The sequence below is a fragment of the Quercus lobata genome, chromosome 3, assembly GCF_001633185.2.
Source record: "Quercus lobata isolate SW786 chromosome 3, ValleyOak3.0 Primary Assembly, whole genome shotgun sequence".
Lineage (NCBI taxonomy): Eukaryota > Viridiplantae > Streptophyta > Magnoliopsida > Fagales > Fagaceae > Quercus > Quercus lobata.
In genome coordinates this window covers 9,920,269-9,934,508 of record NC_044906.1, presented here as the reverse complement: position 1 = coordinate 9,934,508, position 14,240 = coordinate 9,920,269, and the positions used below count along the sequence as shown (strand labels likewise).

Here is a 14,240-nt window from a genome sequence, read left to right as displayed (position 1 = left end):
CTGCGGCGTGAGGCTCAAGTTGGGCTCCTTTGCTGCCGGAGCTATGGGCATGCGAAAGCATGGGGGAAGGGACAAGGCCTCGAAGCAGTAGCCCACGTCTCGTCTGTGCTACCTCCTCGGCCTTCTCTTGCTTCCTTGTAACTTTCCTTTCTATCATGTAGCAAGTTTTATCACAAGTTGATTTCAGCTTTTTGTTGTATGCTGTACTGTTTCTTCGTTTTAATAAGAAAGGAAATTTTGCCTACTTATTTTGAATACTACTCTTTTTGCAACATTATTTTGTGGAAGGGTGTGCTCCCTGTGTCTGTTTCTTCAATGATACTTAGAGCAGGAAGTTTTGAAACATAATCCAATCAGTTCTAATGTACCAACACTACCAAACCTTACGGCGATAACTCATAGCAGGTTTAACTCAGGAAACTAGCAAAAATAACAATTGAATATTCTGTGATAAGTATGAGAGTACCGTCCAAGGAGTTGACGGAGGGTAAAGAACTCAAATTGTTTCTCAGGTGACGTATTGCCCTAAGTCGCATCGATTCCCTTGGTGCTGCAAATCTAAGAGCAGACTTGCGAATCCCCGCAGTTTGGGAACTGTCCCAATGGCGAGTGGGGAGCTTTCCTCAGATGAATCCAAATTCTACGTAATGTAGTTTTTCCTTACGAGTAGTTGGTTTTCTCATAGGTTTGAGTCCGAAACTTGTGATGTTTATCTCTTGTACTTGGTTTCCCCACAGGCTTGAGTCCGTGGACCATGCAAGGCCTTGGTTCTGTCCAAGACTTTTGGTTTTCATCTCTTGTACTTGGTTTCCCCATAGGTTTGAGTCCGAGGACCACGCAAGACCTTGGTTCTGTCCAAAACTTACGAGATTTATATTTTTTTTTTGTGTTTGGTTTCCCCACAGGCTTGAGTCCGTGGACCATGCAAGGCCTTGGTTCTGTCCAAAACTTTTGGTTTTCATCTCTTGTACTTGGTTTCCCCATAGGTTTGAGTCCGAGGACCATGCAAGACCTTGGTTCTGTCCAAAACTTACGAGATTTATTTTTTTTTGTGTTTGGTTTCCCCACAGGCTTGAGTCCGTGGACCATGCAAGGCCTTGGTTCTGTCCAAAACTTTTGATTTTCATCTCTTGTACTTGGTTTCCCCATAGGTTTGAGTCCGAGGACCATGCAAGACCTTGGTTCTGTCCAAAACTACGAGATTTATTTATTTTTTTTTTTTTTTGTGTTTGGTTTCCCCACAGGCTTGCAGTCCGTGACCATGCAAGGCCTTGGTTCTGTCCAAAAACTTTTGGTTTTATTCTCTCAGGTACTTGGTTTTCCCCATAGGTTTTTGAGTCCTGAGGACCGCAGACCTTGGTTCTGTCCAAAACTTACGAGATTTTTTTTTTTTTTTGTGTTTGGTTTCCTCACAGGTTTGAGTCCGTGGACCATGCAAGGCCTTGGTTCTGTCCAAAACTTTTGATTTTCATCTCTTTTACTTGGTTTCCCCATAGGTTTGAGTCCGAGGACCATGCAAGACCTTGGTTCTGTCCAAAACTTACGAGATTTATTTTTTTTTTGTGTTTGGTTTCCCCATAGGCTTGAGTCCGTGGACCATGCAAGGCCTTGGTTCTGTCCAAAACTTTTGGTTTTCATCTCTTGTACTTGGTTTCCCCATAGGTTTGAGTCCGAGGACCATGCAAGACCTTGGTTCTGTCCAAAACTTACGAGATTTATTTTTGTGTGTTTGGTTTCCCCACAGGCTTGAGTCCGTGGACCATGCAAGGCCTTGGTTCTGTCCAAAACTTTTGATTTTCATCTCTTGTACTTGGTTTCCCCATAGGTTTGAGTCCGAGGACCATGCAAGACCTTGGTTCTGTCCAAAACTTACGAGATTTATTTTTTTTTTGTTTGGTTTCCCCACAGGCTTGAGTCCGTGGACCATGCAAGGCCCTTGGTTCTGCCAACTTTTGGTTTTCATCTCTTGTACTTGGTTTCCCCATAGGTTTGAGTCCGAGGACCATGCAAGACCTTGGTTCTGTCCAAAACTTACGAGTTTTATTTTTTTGTGTTTGGTTTCCCCATAGGCTTGAGTCCGTGGACCATGCAAGGCCTTGGTTCTGTCCAAAACTTTTGGTTTTCATCTCTTGTACTTGGTTTCCCCATAGGTTTGAGTCCGAGGACCATGCAAGACCTTGGTTCTGTCCAAAACTTACGAGATTTATTTTTTTTTTGTGTTTGGTTTCCCCATAGGCTTGAGTCCGTGGACCCATGCAAGCGCCTTGGTTCTGTCCAAAACTTTGGGGTTTTTTCATCCTTTACTTGGTTTCCCCATAGGTTTGGCCGAGGCCATTGCAAGACCTTGGTTCTGTCCAAAACTTACGAGATATTTTTTTTTTTGTGATTTTGGTTTTCCCCACAGGCTTTGAGTCCGTGGACCATGCAATGCCTTGGTTTCTGTTCCAACTTTTGGTTTCATCTCTCTTACTTTTCCCCATAGGTTTGAGTCCGAGGACCATGCAAACCTTGGTTCTGTCCAAAACTTACGAGATTTATTTTTTTTTTGTGTTTGGTTTCCCCACAGGCTTGAGTCCGTGGACCATGCAAGGCCTTGGTTCTGTCCAAAACTTTTGATTTTCATCTCTTGTACTTGGTTTCCCCATAGGTTTGAGTCCGAGGACCATGCAAGACCTTGGTTCTGTCCAAAACTTACGAGATTTATTTTTTGTGTTTGGTTTCCCCACAGGCTTGAGTCCGTGGACCATGCAAGGCCTTGGTTCTGTCCAAAACTTTTGATTTTCATCTCTTGTACTTGGTTTCCCCATAGGTTTGAGTCCGAGGACCATGCAAGACCTTGGTTCTGTCCAAAACTTACGAGATTTATTTTTTGTGTTTGGTTTCCCCACAGGCTTGAGTCCGTGGACCATGCAAGGCCTTGGTTCTGTCCAAAACTTTTGATTTTCATCTCTTGTACTTGGTTTCCCCATAGGTTTGAGTCCGAGGACCATGCAAGACCTTGGTTCTGTCCAAAACTTACGAGATTTATTTTTTTGTGTTTGGTTTCCCCACAGGCTTGAGTCCGTGGACCATGCAAGGCCTTGGTTCTGTCCAAAACTTTTGATTTTCATCTCTTGTACTTGGTTTCCCCATAGGTTTGAGTCCGAGGACCATGCAAGACCTTGGTTCTGTCCAAAGCTTACGAGATTTATTTTTTGTGCTTGGTTTCCCCACAGGCTTGAGTCCGTGGACCATGCAAGGCCTTGGTTCTGTCCAAAACTTTTGATTTTCATCTCTTGTACTTGGTTTCCCCATAGGTTTGAGTCCGAGGACCATGCAAGACCTTGGTTCTGTCCAAAACTTACGAGATTTATTTTTTGTGTTTGGTTTCCCCACAGGCTTGAGTCCGTGGACCATGCAAGGCCTTGGTTCTGTCCAAAACTTTTGATTTTCATCTCTTGTACTTGGTTTCCCCATAGGTTTGAGTCCGAGGACCATGCAAGACCTTGGTTCTGTCCAAAGCTTACGAGATTTATTTTTTGTGTTTGGTTTCCCCACAGGCTTGAGTCCGTGGACCATGCAAGGCCTTGGTTCTGTCCAAAACTTTTGATTTTGATCTCTTGTGCTTGGTTTCCCCATAGGTTTGAGTCCGAGGACCATGCAAGACCTTGGTTCTGTCCAAAGCTTTTGAGATTTGTTTTTTGTATTTGTTTGTTTTTCGGATGTAAGCCCCTAGATCAGGGCGGGGAGAGCCGGCTTGAGGCCAAGAGCCCCTAGGGCTGCCTACGCCATGGGCGCTGCAAGGCGTAGCCCCTAGCAGAAGTTTATGTCGGAACAACAGCTGCACGTCAAAGGAGACGGAGGAAGCTCCGTGAATTTTTGCTTAGTAGAGAGTTGACTCCACCGCCACCTGCGCCAAGCGCGCATGCTTTCCCACAGACGGCGCCAATTGTAAGGACACGATTCCTGCGCGGCATAGTGACATTTTTGGGTTCACGCGGGAGAGATCCCTCACAATACGATTTGTAGAGAGTGGGCTTGAAAAGCTTGGGCTTGGTCACGGGGCGATGGTCCGGTCTGGATTTCAGAAAGATCCCTGTGGAAAATGGACTGGGCCTAAACGTTTAAAACCCCGCCATGCTGCCACTTCTGAGAATGGGCTCCTCGGACTTGATCCGAGGACCCTTGTGATCCTTTCCGGCTGTCCAACGGAGGACCTTCTCTGTTCTGTGCATGGATCGTTCCGGCGATCTTATTCATGAAGTCTTTCTTTTTTCTCCTTCCCCCACTGGATTCACTTACTTCTCCTTTTATACTAGCGTGCATTCGATGTCCTTCGTCCACGTGTAGGGTCAGTCTTTACAAATACTGACATTGGTCCCATCAGTCTAATCCCGGAATTGTTGGGGATGACTTGATAAAGCTGCAGAGTACGGTTCTGTCAGGCATTGGGCCTTATCCAGAAGGGTATTTAGGGTAATCGCCCCAAGGTATTTTGGATTTCCTTACGAATTTATCCCTTTATTCTGGGCGGATTATGGGCCTGCCGAGGACTAGACTGTCCTCGGCTGCCTCCCAAAATTGGTCTGTGCTCTGCGTCATGGAGCTTGGGCCACAGTTCTCCTCGGATTGGGCCCTCGGACTCTCTAAGGGCAAATGGGCCTGGTCCACGAATTGTTGGGCCCCACAAAAACATTCATAAAATAAATTTATTTAAAAGATCTTTAATTCATATTAATTTAAAAAATGCATAAATAATTTCATGTATTAATAGATTTGGAAAAGATAATTAAATTAACTTTTTTATGAAATAATTAAATGAACTTATTTAGTTATTCACAATTGAATGTCCTTGGCTAATGTAGATTATAAGTGTAACGATTTCTTTTGGCTAATGTAGGATTGAATGTCTTTGGCTCTTAAAAGCATTTGACTAATATCTGAGGTATATGACATATCCCTCTACACATTAAATACCATAAAACTTTTTTTTTTGAAAACAAACACTATTAAAAAAAAAAAAAAAACTTAAAACCAATTATATCATGTGCACATGATATATGAGAAATTCAAGGGCGGTTTGGTAAGAGTATTTAAATATAGTTTTTTGTTTTGCAATCTATAAAATGGTAGATCCCACACTTGAATTTATTATTTGGCTAATATTTTCTGTGGGGACAGGGGACCCAAAAATAAATGTTGGGTCTTGGGCTTTGCTGAGAAGGCTCAATGGTTCGAGGATAGATCAATAGTAAGGAGGATATAAGACTTTGAACTTCATGAGCAAGTCATGATTGTGAAGGATGAGGGAAGTATGTCGAGGAGGAGCATCTCCTCGACTAACGAAGTGATGGTTAGGAAATGTACTACTTCATCCAAGGTGACGTCCCAAGAGATCCTATGGATATGGATAAGCACCACAAAGGCGCAGAATAGAGAGAAGTTCTAAAGTATCTAAAGAGAAAGCTGCTACTACCGCATTGAATGCTCTGCACCTAACCAACTGGCTACATTTATGTGGAGAAGACCCTTGAACAATACTGCATTGGCTACCTCAACTCATAGAGGGTTTGAGGGGGTGTCCGATGGGACAAACACTCAAGTAATGACTTGAACAGTCAACAAATGGAGGGTTAGGATCATCTAAAGAGGGCTATATAATGTAAGAGACCCTCCCTGAAGAAGGGATTGAGAAATTGAGAGAGAACACTGTAGTTTCCTGTCATCTAAATCCACTTTACCTATTGTCTGATTCATTAAAACCCAGTTTTCTAACCCACTCTCTACAAATTCATTGTATTGGACTTTTTGGGCCTAAGTTCATTTATCCTTTAGGCTAGGGACCCAAACCTTGTCCTTACATTTTCTAAATACAGTTTTCAAAAAACTATATCCTATTTTCTTGATTTAAAAACAAGATTTTGAAAATAGCTAAGAGATGTTTTTAGAATACATTTTTTTTTTAATGATATAGTTGTAAATAAATTAAAAATAGTGGACTCCATATATTTATCCAAACTCTGTTATCTCTTAAATGAGTTTATCTTTATTACAAAAAGAATTCTCATACTTCAAATTTAAAACATATTATAAATCACATGTTATTTAAGAAATTTCAAACTAACCGTTAATTATAACCATTTCTTTTTTCCTTTTTCTTTTGGTTTTGTTTTGTTTTTAGATATAGATTTGAATCATCTTATTTTGAGTAGAAATTTCAAGCTTTAAAATTAGATATATAACTACATAACTAGTTAACTACTATCACATGCTTTTTATCTTTTTTTCCCTAAAAAAAAAAAAAAAAAAAAAAAAAAAAAAAAAAAACCTACTAGCACATCCTACGACGTCGTTTTAGTTTATCTCCATTAGGATAAATTAGGGCTTAGGGTTTTTCTTCAATCTTCAGTTCACAAATCACCATCACTGATACTTAAATAAATCAAATCCAAGCTCAGAACTTTTCAAAACCATGGTGCTGAAATGATGATCCATTTTCAAACCCGAACCCGTTTACCCACCTGGTATAAACCATTTTATCCCATCCTTATTCATCCTTTTTTAGTACACAGCCCAAAACCCAGTCTTCCTCAAACCCTAAAAATGGGAGCGACTGAGGCCAATTCCAAGAGACCCGTTTGCCCATCATGCTCCAAACCCACCTGGCTCTGCCTCTGCAGTCGGATCCGGGCCCCGGGTCTTGAAAATTCGGTAAGAGTAACCATTCTTCAGCATAGTTTAGAGAAAAAGCACCCACTCAATTCTGCTAGAATTGCTAGACTAGGCCTCAAGAATTTCACTCTAGCAACTGTTTCCGATGTTCTCTTTGAAGCCCGGTTCGTTATTCGGTTGAGGGAACCGGATTCTGAAATGGGTTCGGTTCAAAATGGTTTGGATTCTGATGAATTTGTGGAAAATGTGGACACCCAGAAGCTAGTTTTTGAGCATAGTGATGGGGTAGAGGAAGTTAGAGAAAATGTGAGCAATTCAGAATATGGGTTATTTGCAAAGTGCCCAATTGAGGAAAACACTAATTTAATTGGTGATAATGGAGGATGTTGTTTGAGAAATGGTCTCAGTGGCGCTAGAAATTCTCAAAACCCTATGAAAGAAGTTAATTTTATAGGAACTTCGGGGTTTTCAGTGAGTGATGAATTATTTTTTGAGCCAGGAGATGAATTGAAGGTCGAAGATTGCATTGGTGAAAAGGGTACATTCAGTTTAGAGAGTCTACTTGAAAATAGAGACCAAGTTACACAACTTAATGCTCATACGGTTTCAGCTGCTTCAACATTGGATGAAGCAGTTTTGGATAATGAAACTACTGCTACCAATGAGAGTGAATTTTCTCATCTGGATGTTGATCCAAATGAAGTTGTCCAAAGACAAAGAGGTCATGAAGCACCAGTTATTACTGCAACCATTGGAAAATATGGTGTCATTGGCTCTCTTTGTCATATTTGGATGCCACAAGCCCATTTGCAGAAGCCAACATTTGATAACATTCTAGCTTCTCCTGAAGCTCGTGATGCTCTAGCAAAAGGGTTTTCTGTAAAAAAGTTGCAAAAGCGACAGTTGAGTGGGAGCAAGGAGTTGGAAGAGTATGAAGAGCTTGAACTTGAGGTTCCTCCAGGATCAGTGCTTCTATTCCCATCTGATTGTGCAATCAGTATTGATGGCCTTGATGCTCTTGGTTGTGAGGTGAAGAATTTAATCGTCTTGGATGGTACATGGGCAAAGGCAAATAGAATGTACAATGAGAACCCCTGGTTGAAGCTTTTGCCACATTTGAAGTTGGATTTGAACAAGCTGAGCTTGTATAGTGAAGTGAGGTCTCAGCCAAAAGCTGGATGTTTGTCCACGATTGAAAGCATTGTATATGCCCTGAAGGCTATTGGGGAAAACCCTGAAGGGCTAGATGATCTCCTGGATGTTTTCGAGTCTATGGTTGAAGACCAGAGGCGATGTAAAGATGAGAGGTTGAGCAAAGTCTCTTCAGTTTGAGTTTGTATAGTGAAGTGACGTCTCAGCCAAAAGCCTGATGTTTGTCTACAATTCAGAGCATAGTATATGCTCTGAAGGCTATGGAGAGAACCCTGATGATCTCTTGGATGTTTTCAAGTCTATGGTTGAAGACCAGGGGCGATGTAAAGAAGAGAGTTTGAGCAAAGTCCCTTCATTCTTATATTTGCTACATTTATACTGTTCTAACTAACATCATCTTAAGAACATTGTGCAAGTAAAATTAAAGTAGATATGACCTGTGGTTGACAGTAGCTACATATATTTTTGGTTTTGGGAGAGAGGTTTGGGGTTTTTTTGGGGGGGGGGGGAAGGAGATGAAGATCATGCTTTATGAATTTTAAAGGGGCTTCTCTGTACCTTTGTGCTCTTTTGTACGACACTACAATCTTGTACTAAATTTCACACTTCCAAAAAGGAAAAAGGAAATCTTTGTTGTTTTCCCCTTATTCATTGTGTGATTCTTATTCACATGATTATGTTAACCATTTAAGAGATTATATGTTAGAGATCTTGCAAGGCCCTATATAAAACATCAAGTATGGAAGGGTGAAAAAAACCTTTCTTTGGCACGATAATTGGCATATCCAAGGTGTTGTAGAGTTGTATGTGGTGCACTCAAGACATCTTGTACAAAAGTCTCTAATGTTTGGAAAGATGGTTAATGATATTGGCCACCAGCAGGGACAGAAATATAGGCTGGTCTGTATCAAATTAGATTGCATCAGGAAGACACTATGAGGTGTCTACCTTCTCATTCAGGGCAGCTAACTTGCAACTCTGCTTGGAATGAAATCAGAATGAAGCAGCAGGTGGTGGATTGACATAAATTGGTTTGGTTTTCTACTGGCATCCCAAAACACATATTTATCTCTCTTGGTTAGCAGTCAAGGATAGGCTTCCACTCATGAACCTTGATGGAATGCAGGGACAATTTAATTTGTGAATTTTCCTATGCTAGAAGGATATGGTAGCAGGTGCTGAATTCATTGAGTGTCAACAAATAGCTAAGTTTTTGGTTCGATGTCATACGATGGGTAGTTCAAGAGTTGAAAGGAAGAAGCTTAAAAGCAAATTTCTGCAAGCTCTGTATACCATATCTGGTTGTGAAGAAACGTAAAGATCCATAATGGTCAAGTGAAAACAGAGAATGGCTAATTCCTCTCGTATTAATGGGATGGAGGGTGAGGTTGTCCATGTAACCCAAAAATGAAAAATAAAAAACAGAGGATGGCTGTTGAAGGTGATTAATTGCATAGAAATAGATGAGAATCTGCACTCTGCAGCTTGTTTTCTTGTTATTAATCTTTGTTTTTTTTTTTTTTTTTGATGGGATATTAATCTTTGTTGTTAATCTTTACGGTATGAAAATAAAGATATATATGATATGAGCGTGGCAAAATTATAACGTGTTTAAAATTACTTTCCTACCATTGTACTTTAACTCTAACATGAAAAGGCCGGATTTTTTTTTAAAATAACTATAAACCCGAAACAATATTATTAGTTGGGCAACTTTTCAAACTATTTGCATTTCTAACAATTCGAGTCTATACAATATTATTAGTTGGACAACTTTTCAAATTATTTACATTTCTAGCAATTCGAGTCTATTATTTCAAATTATTTACATTTCTAGCAATTCGAGTCTAATAGACTCGAATTACTAGAAATGCAGATAGTTTTATAGTTGGACAACTTTTTAAATTATTTACATTTCTAGCAATTCGAGTCTATTAGACTCGAATTGTTAGAAATGCAAATAGTTTGGAAAGTTGCCCAATAATAAAATAGTTTGAAGGATTTAGTTATTTTTAAAAAAAATCCTGAAAGGGCCCTTCTAACTTATTTTTGATTTCCCCTAAAAAAGAGACTCATTTTTTGTTTGCCTTGGCTGATGGCTCGTCCTCCTCAGTCCTAACCCTGACAGTCTTGAGAGAGTGCTGCTAGCGAAAAAACAAGTCCCAAATTCTTCAAATGCTAAAGCTCTTGTTATGGCGTCATTCAACTCATCAAACTCACAAACTAGCTCGTTTCCTTAGCCAATCCCTATCTAATGATCCTTACGACCCTCCATTCTCTCCTACGTCTAAACCCCAAAAACCCAAGAACAAAACCAAACACAAAACCCAAAACAAAGACCAGAATTCCAAGCCCGAACCGAAATTCCCTCTCAAGTCTGACCTCCCCTTTGACTTCAAATACTCCTACTCAGAGACCAACCCATCGTTGGAGCCAATCGGATTCAGAGAACCACCGAGGTTCTCTCCTTTTGGGCCAGGTCGGCTTGACCGGAAATGGACTGGGACGTGTGCCCCGGCCCAACAACAGGAAGTGGACCCGGAAAGAGTGGCGGAGGAGAGGAACCGGGTTCTTGGGGACCCACTTACGGAGGAGGAAGTAGCGGAGCTAGTGGAGAAGTATCGGCACAGTGATTGTTCTCGCCAAATCAATCTGGGTTATTTTCTCTCCCCAAAACTATTGTATATTCTTTGTGTGTATATGGCCTGCATTGTGAATTTTATAGTGGGAGCAAAGATGGTATGTGTGTTTTTTTGGTTTGGTTTGCTATTAGGGTCTTATTTAGAATTGTAAGCGTATGTATATTTCCTGCATTGTGAATTTTGAAGTGTGACTTCAAATGGGAAATTTTTATTATTTATTATTATGGTTATTATTATTATTTTTTGTTTTTGTTGCTATTAGCGACTTGTTTAGAAATGAGTATTTGTGTAGATGGCCTGCATTGTGAATTTTGAATAGTGAGCAAAAATGGGTATGTATTTTTTTGAGTATTGGACCATTTAGTTTTGCTGTTAGGGTCTTCTTTGGAAAATTAAGTATAGTTGATGATCCTGCATTGTTAATTTTAAGGCGTGAATGAAAACAGTGTGTTTGGTAACTTGGTTTGATATTGGGGTCAATCTTTGAAAAACTAAGTCTAGTTGGTGATTATCTTGCTGGGTTTTGATCGACAAATAAACAAATGTGAAATTTCCTTTTTTTTAGGTTTTTGGGTAAATCATAGAATATTGATTCATGTTGAGTTTATGCTGTGATATGAGTAGCTTGGTGGCAAGCGTACTATCCTCTTTTGGCTGCTTTTAAGTGAATGACGGCTGCTTGGCATTGTGGAATGGGTTAATGCATTGAGAGAGCTCAGACTGGAGGCCAAGAATTAGAACTTTCTTGTTCTAAGAGTGTTTTAGGCTTGGTTTTTGGGAACTTATTTTGGTTCCCCCACCCCCCCCACACACACACACACAAAAACAACCTTTTCCCCTCCTTTCTACCGTACCATCAAATTCAATCTTAGTTATAGCAGTTGGAGTGGCGCTATTCTGTTGCATATTTTACATGGGGTTTGGGTTCTTAATTACTCAGTTCATGGTAGTGTACATTTTGAAATAATTTATTTATTATATGATTATGTCTTAAAATATGAAAATATTCTTGTGAATCATCTCTGGCTCAAATGTCATCTCCTTCCCGTATAGTTTATTTACTATGTAGGAACAGGCATATTTACATTGTGCATAATGCAGAAATATTTTGGTCTTTGAATAATAATGGATGAATGGGCTAATAGTGCTATTTTGTGTTAGGGGTGGGAGGAGTTACTCACAACATGTTGGATGACATCCACAACCATTGGAAAAGGGCTGAAGCTGTGAGGATCAAGTGCTTGGGTGTGCCAACCCTTGATATGGATAATGTTTGCTTCCACCTTGAGGTTTGAACTGTTTACAGCGTCCATGTACCCAGTGAAGTATCTCCCATTTTTGGTTTTTAGAAATTATTAGCTGATGCAGATAGTAGTTTTTCTGTAGGAAAAATCTGGGGGGAAGGTTATCTATTGGCACATTAACATCCTTCTGTTATACCGAGGTCGAAACTATGATCCAAAGAATCGGCCAGTTGTTCCTCTTATGCTGTGGAAACCATATGCCCCTATATATCCAAAGCTTGTGAAGAATGTTGCTGATGGATTAACATTTGAAGAAACAAAGGAAATGAGAAACAGAGGACTGAATTCTCCCTCGCTAATGAAACTTAGTAAGTGAACTTAATTTTTGAAGCCTAAAGGAGAATTATTACTATTCTTTCTTGTTGCAATAATGAACTAAAAATGAGTGATAAAAGGCAAGGATGCATGATTCTATAACCTGAATTCGTACTGGATAATATATTCTCTGCAGCCAGGAATGGTGTGTATGTGAATGTCGTGGAGAGAGTAAGGGAGGCCTTTGAGACAGTCGAGGTGGTGAGACTAGACTGTACCCATGTTGGTACCAGTGATTGCAAAAAAATAGGTGTGAAATTAAGGGTATGAGCTCTTTCCATTGCATTATGTATAGAAATTTATAATACTTATAGGAAGAAGTAGAGGATTTCTACTCCAAGCTTATATGGTTGTGGTTTTCATTCTCTTCTAAAATCAGGATCTGGTACCATGTGTCCCTATTTTGTTCAAGGATGAGCAGATAATACTTTGGAGGGGGAAGAGAGATGAGGAACAGGAATCTAACCTATCAAAGGAAGTTACAAGTGTACAAATGTTTGAGTGAGGCTCTAGAATTTGCTAGACTTATTTTTACATCAGATCTTGCAGACAATTGTTTCATCTTCTCAAGCAAACAGAGATAGAAGAATTGGTCCACAGAGTTGCTGCGATAACGATATTGTTGGATTGATCAGATCGGAAGGCCTCCTCAATATGTAGTAGGATTCCCATCACCCTGGCTAGACATGTTAGCACAACAGAAGTTGTCTATCTGCTGCCATTTACATTCATGCCATTACCAATCTGTACAAATTAAAAGCCAATAGATCTGAAAGGCTTGTATCATTTATATCACCTCTGCAACTCCTGACCCACCCAAAATAATTGATAAGAATTTCTTACATTTTGCTTACTTTTCAACTGTTTTATTTGGAAACCTTTATTACTATACTCAAATTTTTGATGTCATCAATATTCTTTATATATGAAACTATGAACCAATCATATTTTTAATGTGTTTTGGGAGGAAGTCAGTTCTTAAATCTTAAATTGTCATTTGCAATGACCCAAAAAAGAAAGTCGGGTGAGAATTGAGAAGGCCAAATGAATATCCATTCTATTGTTCCGGAAGTTGTTACAGACAAAGCATGTTGGCTGGTTACTTGAGTAACTTAGAAGGTTGTACAGCTATAATAATGCTGTATTCTAGAGCTGTAGCACAATACAGAATAGCCAATGCCTGGAGGATACTGTGGTATACTGATCCAGATATTGTTGTATTTTATTGATTTCAACTGCCTGGGATCAGCATATAATGTAGTGAAGCACCTGTTAACTTTGTTTCTTTTCTAATTTTGCAAAAAAGAGAATCACAAGCAGTGTTTGACGAGCTCTTTCTTGTTTCAGTTGAGAAGAGATAATTCCTTCAGTTGCACTTGTGGTCCTGTGGATTGAATAACCTTTTTTTCTTTTTTTTAAAGTTTTAACTAAGTGCATGTCTTGTTGGTTGATACAAAAGAGCGTATAGGCCATGACTGATACTTTATGGTCTGTTTTGTTTGGATTTGTGTTTTTTTAGGACTAAAATTATAAGTAAGATAACAAAATTACACATTTTTCAAGAGCAGACGCAATAGGTTGGAATACTCTAAAAAAAATGGTTATCCCTATCAAATTTATAAGAGAAATGAAAGGTAATTTTCACTTAAGGCATTTTTCCACTTATCAAAGGAGTTTTCTTTAACATTTTCATTTGAGAGAGAGAGAGAGAGAGAGAGAGAGAGAGAGGGGGGGGGGGGTGTGGGAAGAGTTGGCCTTGAGATTAAATTTCTATTGTTGGAACTAGATAAAGGGAGTGGGAGAAGAAGACAAACCATATTATAGGCATTTTTTTCTTAGATAGTTTTTAATCTATCTATAGCTACTATTCGTGATGATTGCTCTTTTATTATTAGATCAATACACCAATGAGTTTTTGTTGTAGAAGGAGATCAAACCCAGATTTCGATGACAAGAAATTTTACCAATTAAGCTAACTATAACCCACTTTAAAAGCTTCATACATAACTTTTTTTGCTCAAGTAAATACATATGTTCAGCACTAAAAAAGTGCCAATAATTCACGGTTACACCTCAAAACCAGGCAACCATGCGACTTACAAGGACTGCACTTTTCCAGGATATCAAATTACAAGCCTTAAGATCTATTACGATTAATCAAATCAATTTATCACCT

General features: G+C 39.4%; 2 protein-coding genes across 2 annotated transcripts; both read left to right on the top strand.

The window, feature by feature from the left end:
* Window positions 1-6,392: 6,392 nt before the first annotated feature.
* LOC115979464 lies at window positions 6,393-8,450 on the top strand. Its single transcript, XM_031101515.1, has one exon. It carries the CDS (start codon window positions 6,463-6,465, stop codon window positions 7,981-7,983), a length of 1,521 nt encoding a protein of 506 aa, XP_030957375.1. The 5' UTR covers window positions 6,393-6,462; the 3' UTR covers window positions 7,984-8,450.
* Window positions 8,451-9,874: 1,424 nt separating this feature from the next.
* Window positions 9,875-12,972, top strand: LOC115979163 (CRS2-associated factor 2, mitochondrial-like). The gene is made up of 5 exons (XM_031101131.1): window positions 9,875-10,459; window positions 11,607-11,734; window positions 11,832-12,057; window positions 12,201-12,328; window positions 12,444-12,972. The coding sequence occupies exons 1-5, from the start codon at window positions 9,979-9,981 to the stop codon at window positions 12,567-12,569; spliced, it is 1,089 nt and encodes a 362-aa protein (XP_030956991.1). The 5' UTR covers window positions 9,875-9,978; the 3' UTR covers window positions 12,570-12,972.
* The last annotated feature ends 1,268 nt before the right edge of the window (window positions 12,973-14,240 follow it).

What these genes read in the sequence shown, in the direction of transcription:
- LOC115979464 (XM_031101515.1), top strand. Translation starts at nt 6,463, where the DNA reads ATGATGATCCATTTTCAAACCCGAACCCGTTTACCCACCTGGTATAAA.
- LOC115979163 (XM_031101131.1), top strand. Translation starts at nt 9,979, where the DNA reads ATGCTAAAGCTCTTGTTATGGCGTCATTCAACTCATCAAACTCACAAA. An exon ending in TCCCTCGCTAATGAAACTTA is followed by an intron (nt 12,058 to 12,200) that starts GTAAGTGAACTT and finishes TATTCTCTGCAG; the next exon opens with CCAGGAATGGTGTGTATGTG. An exon ending in AAATAGGTGTGAAATTAAGG is followed by an intron (nt 12,329 to 12,443) that starts GTATGAGCTCTT and finishes TTCTAAAATCAG; the next exon opens with GATCTGGTACCATGTGTCCC.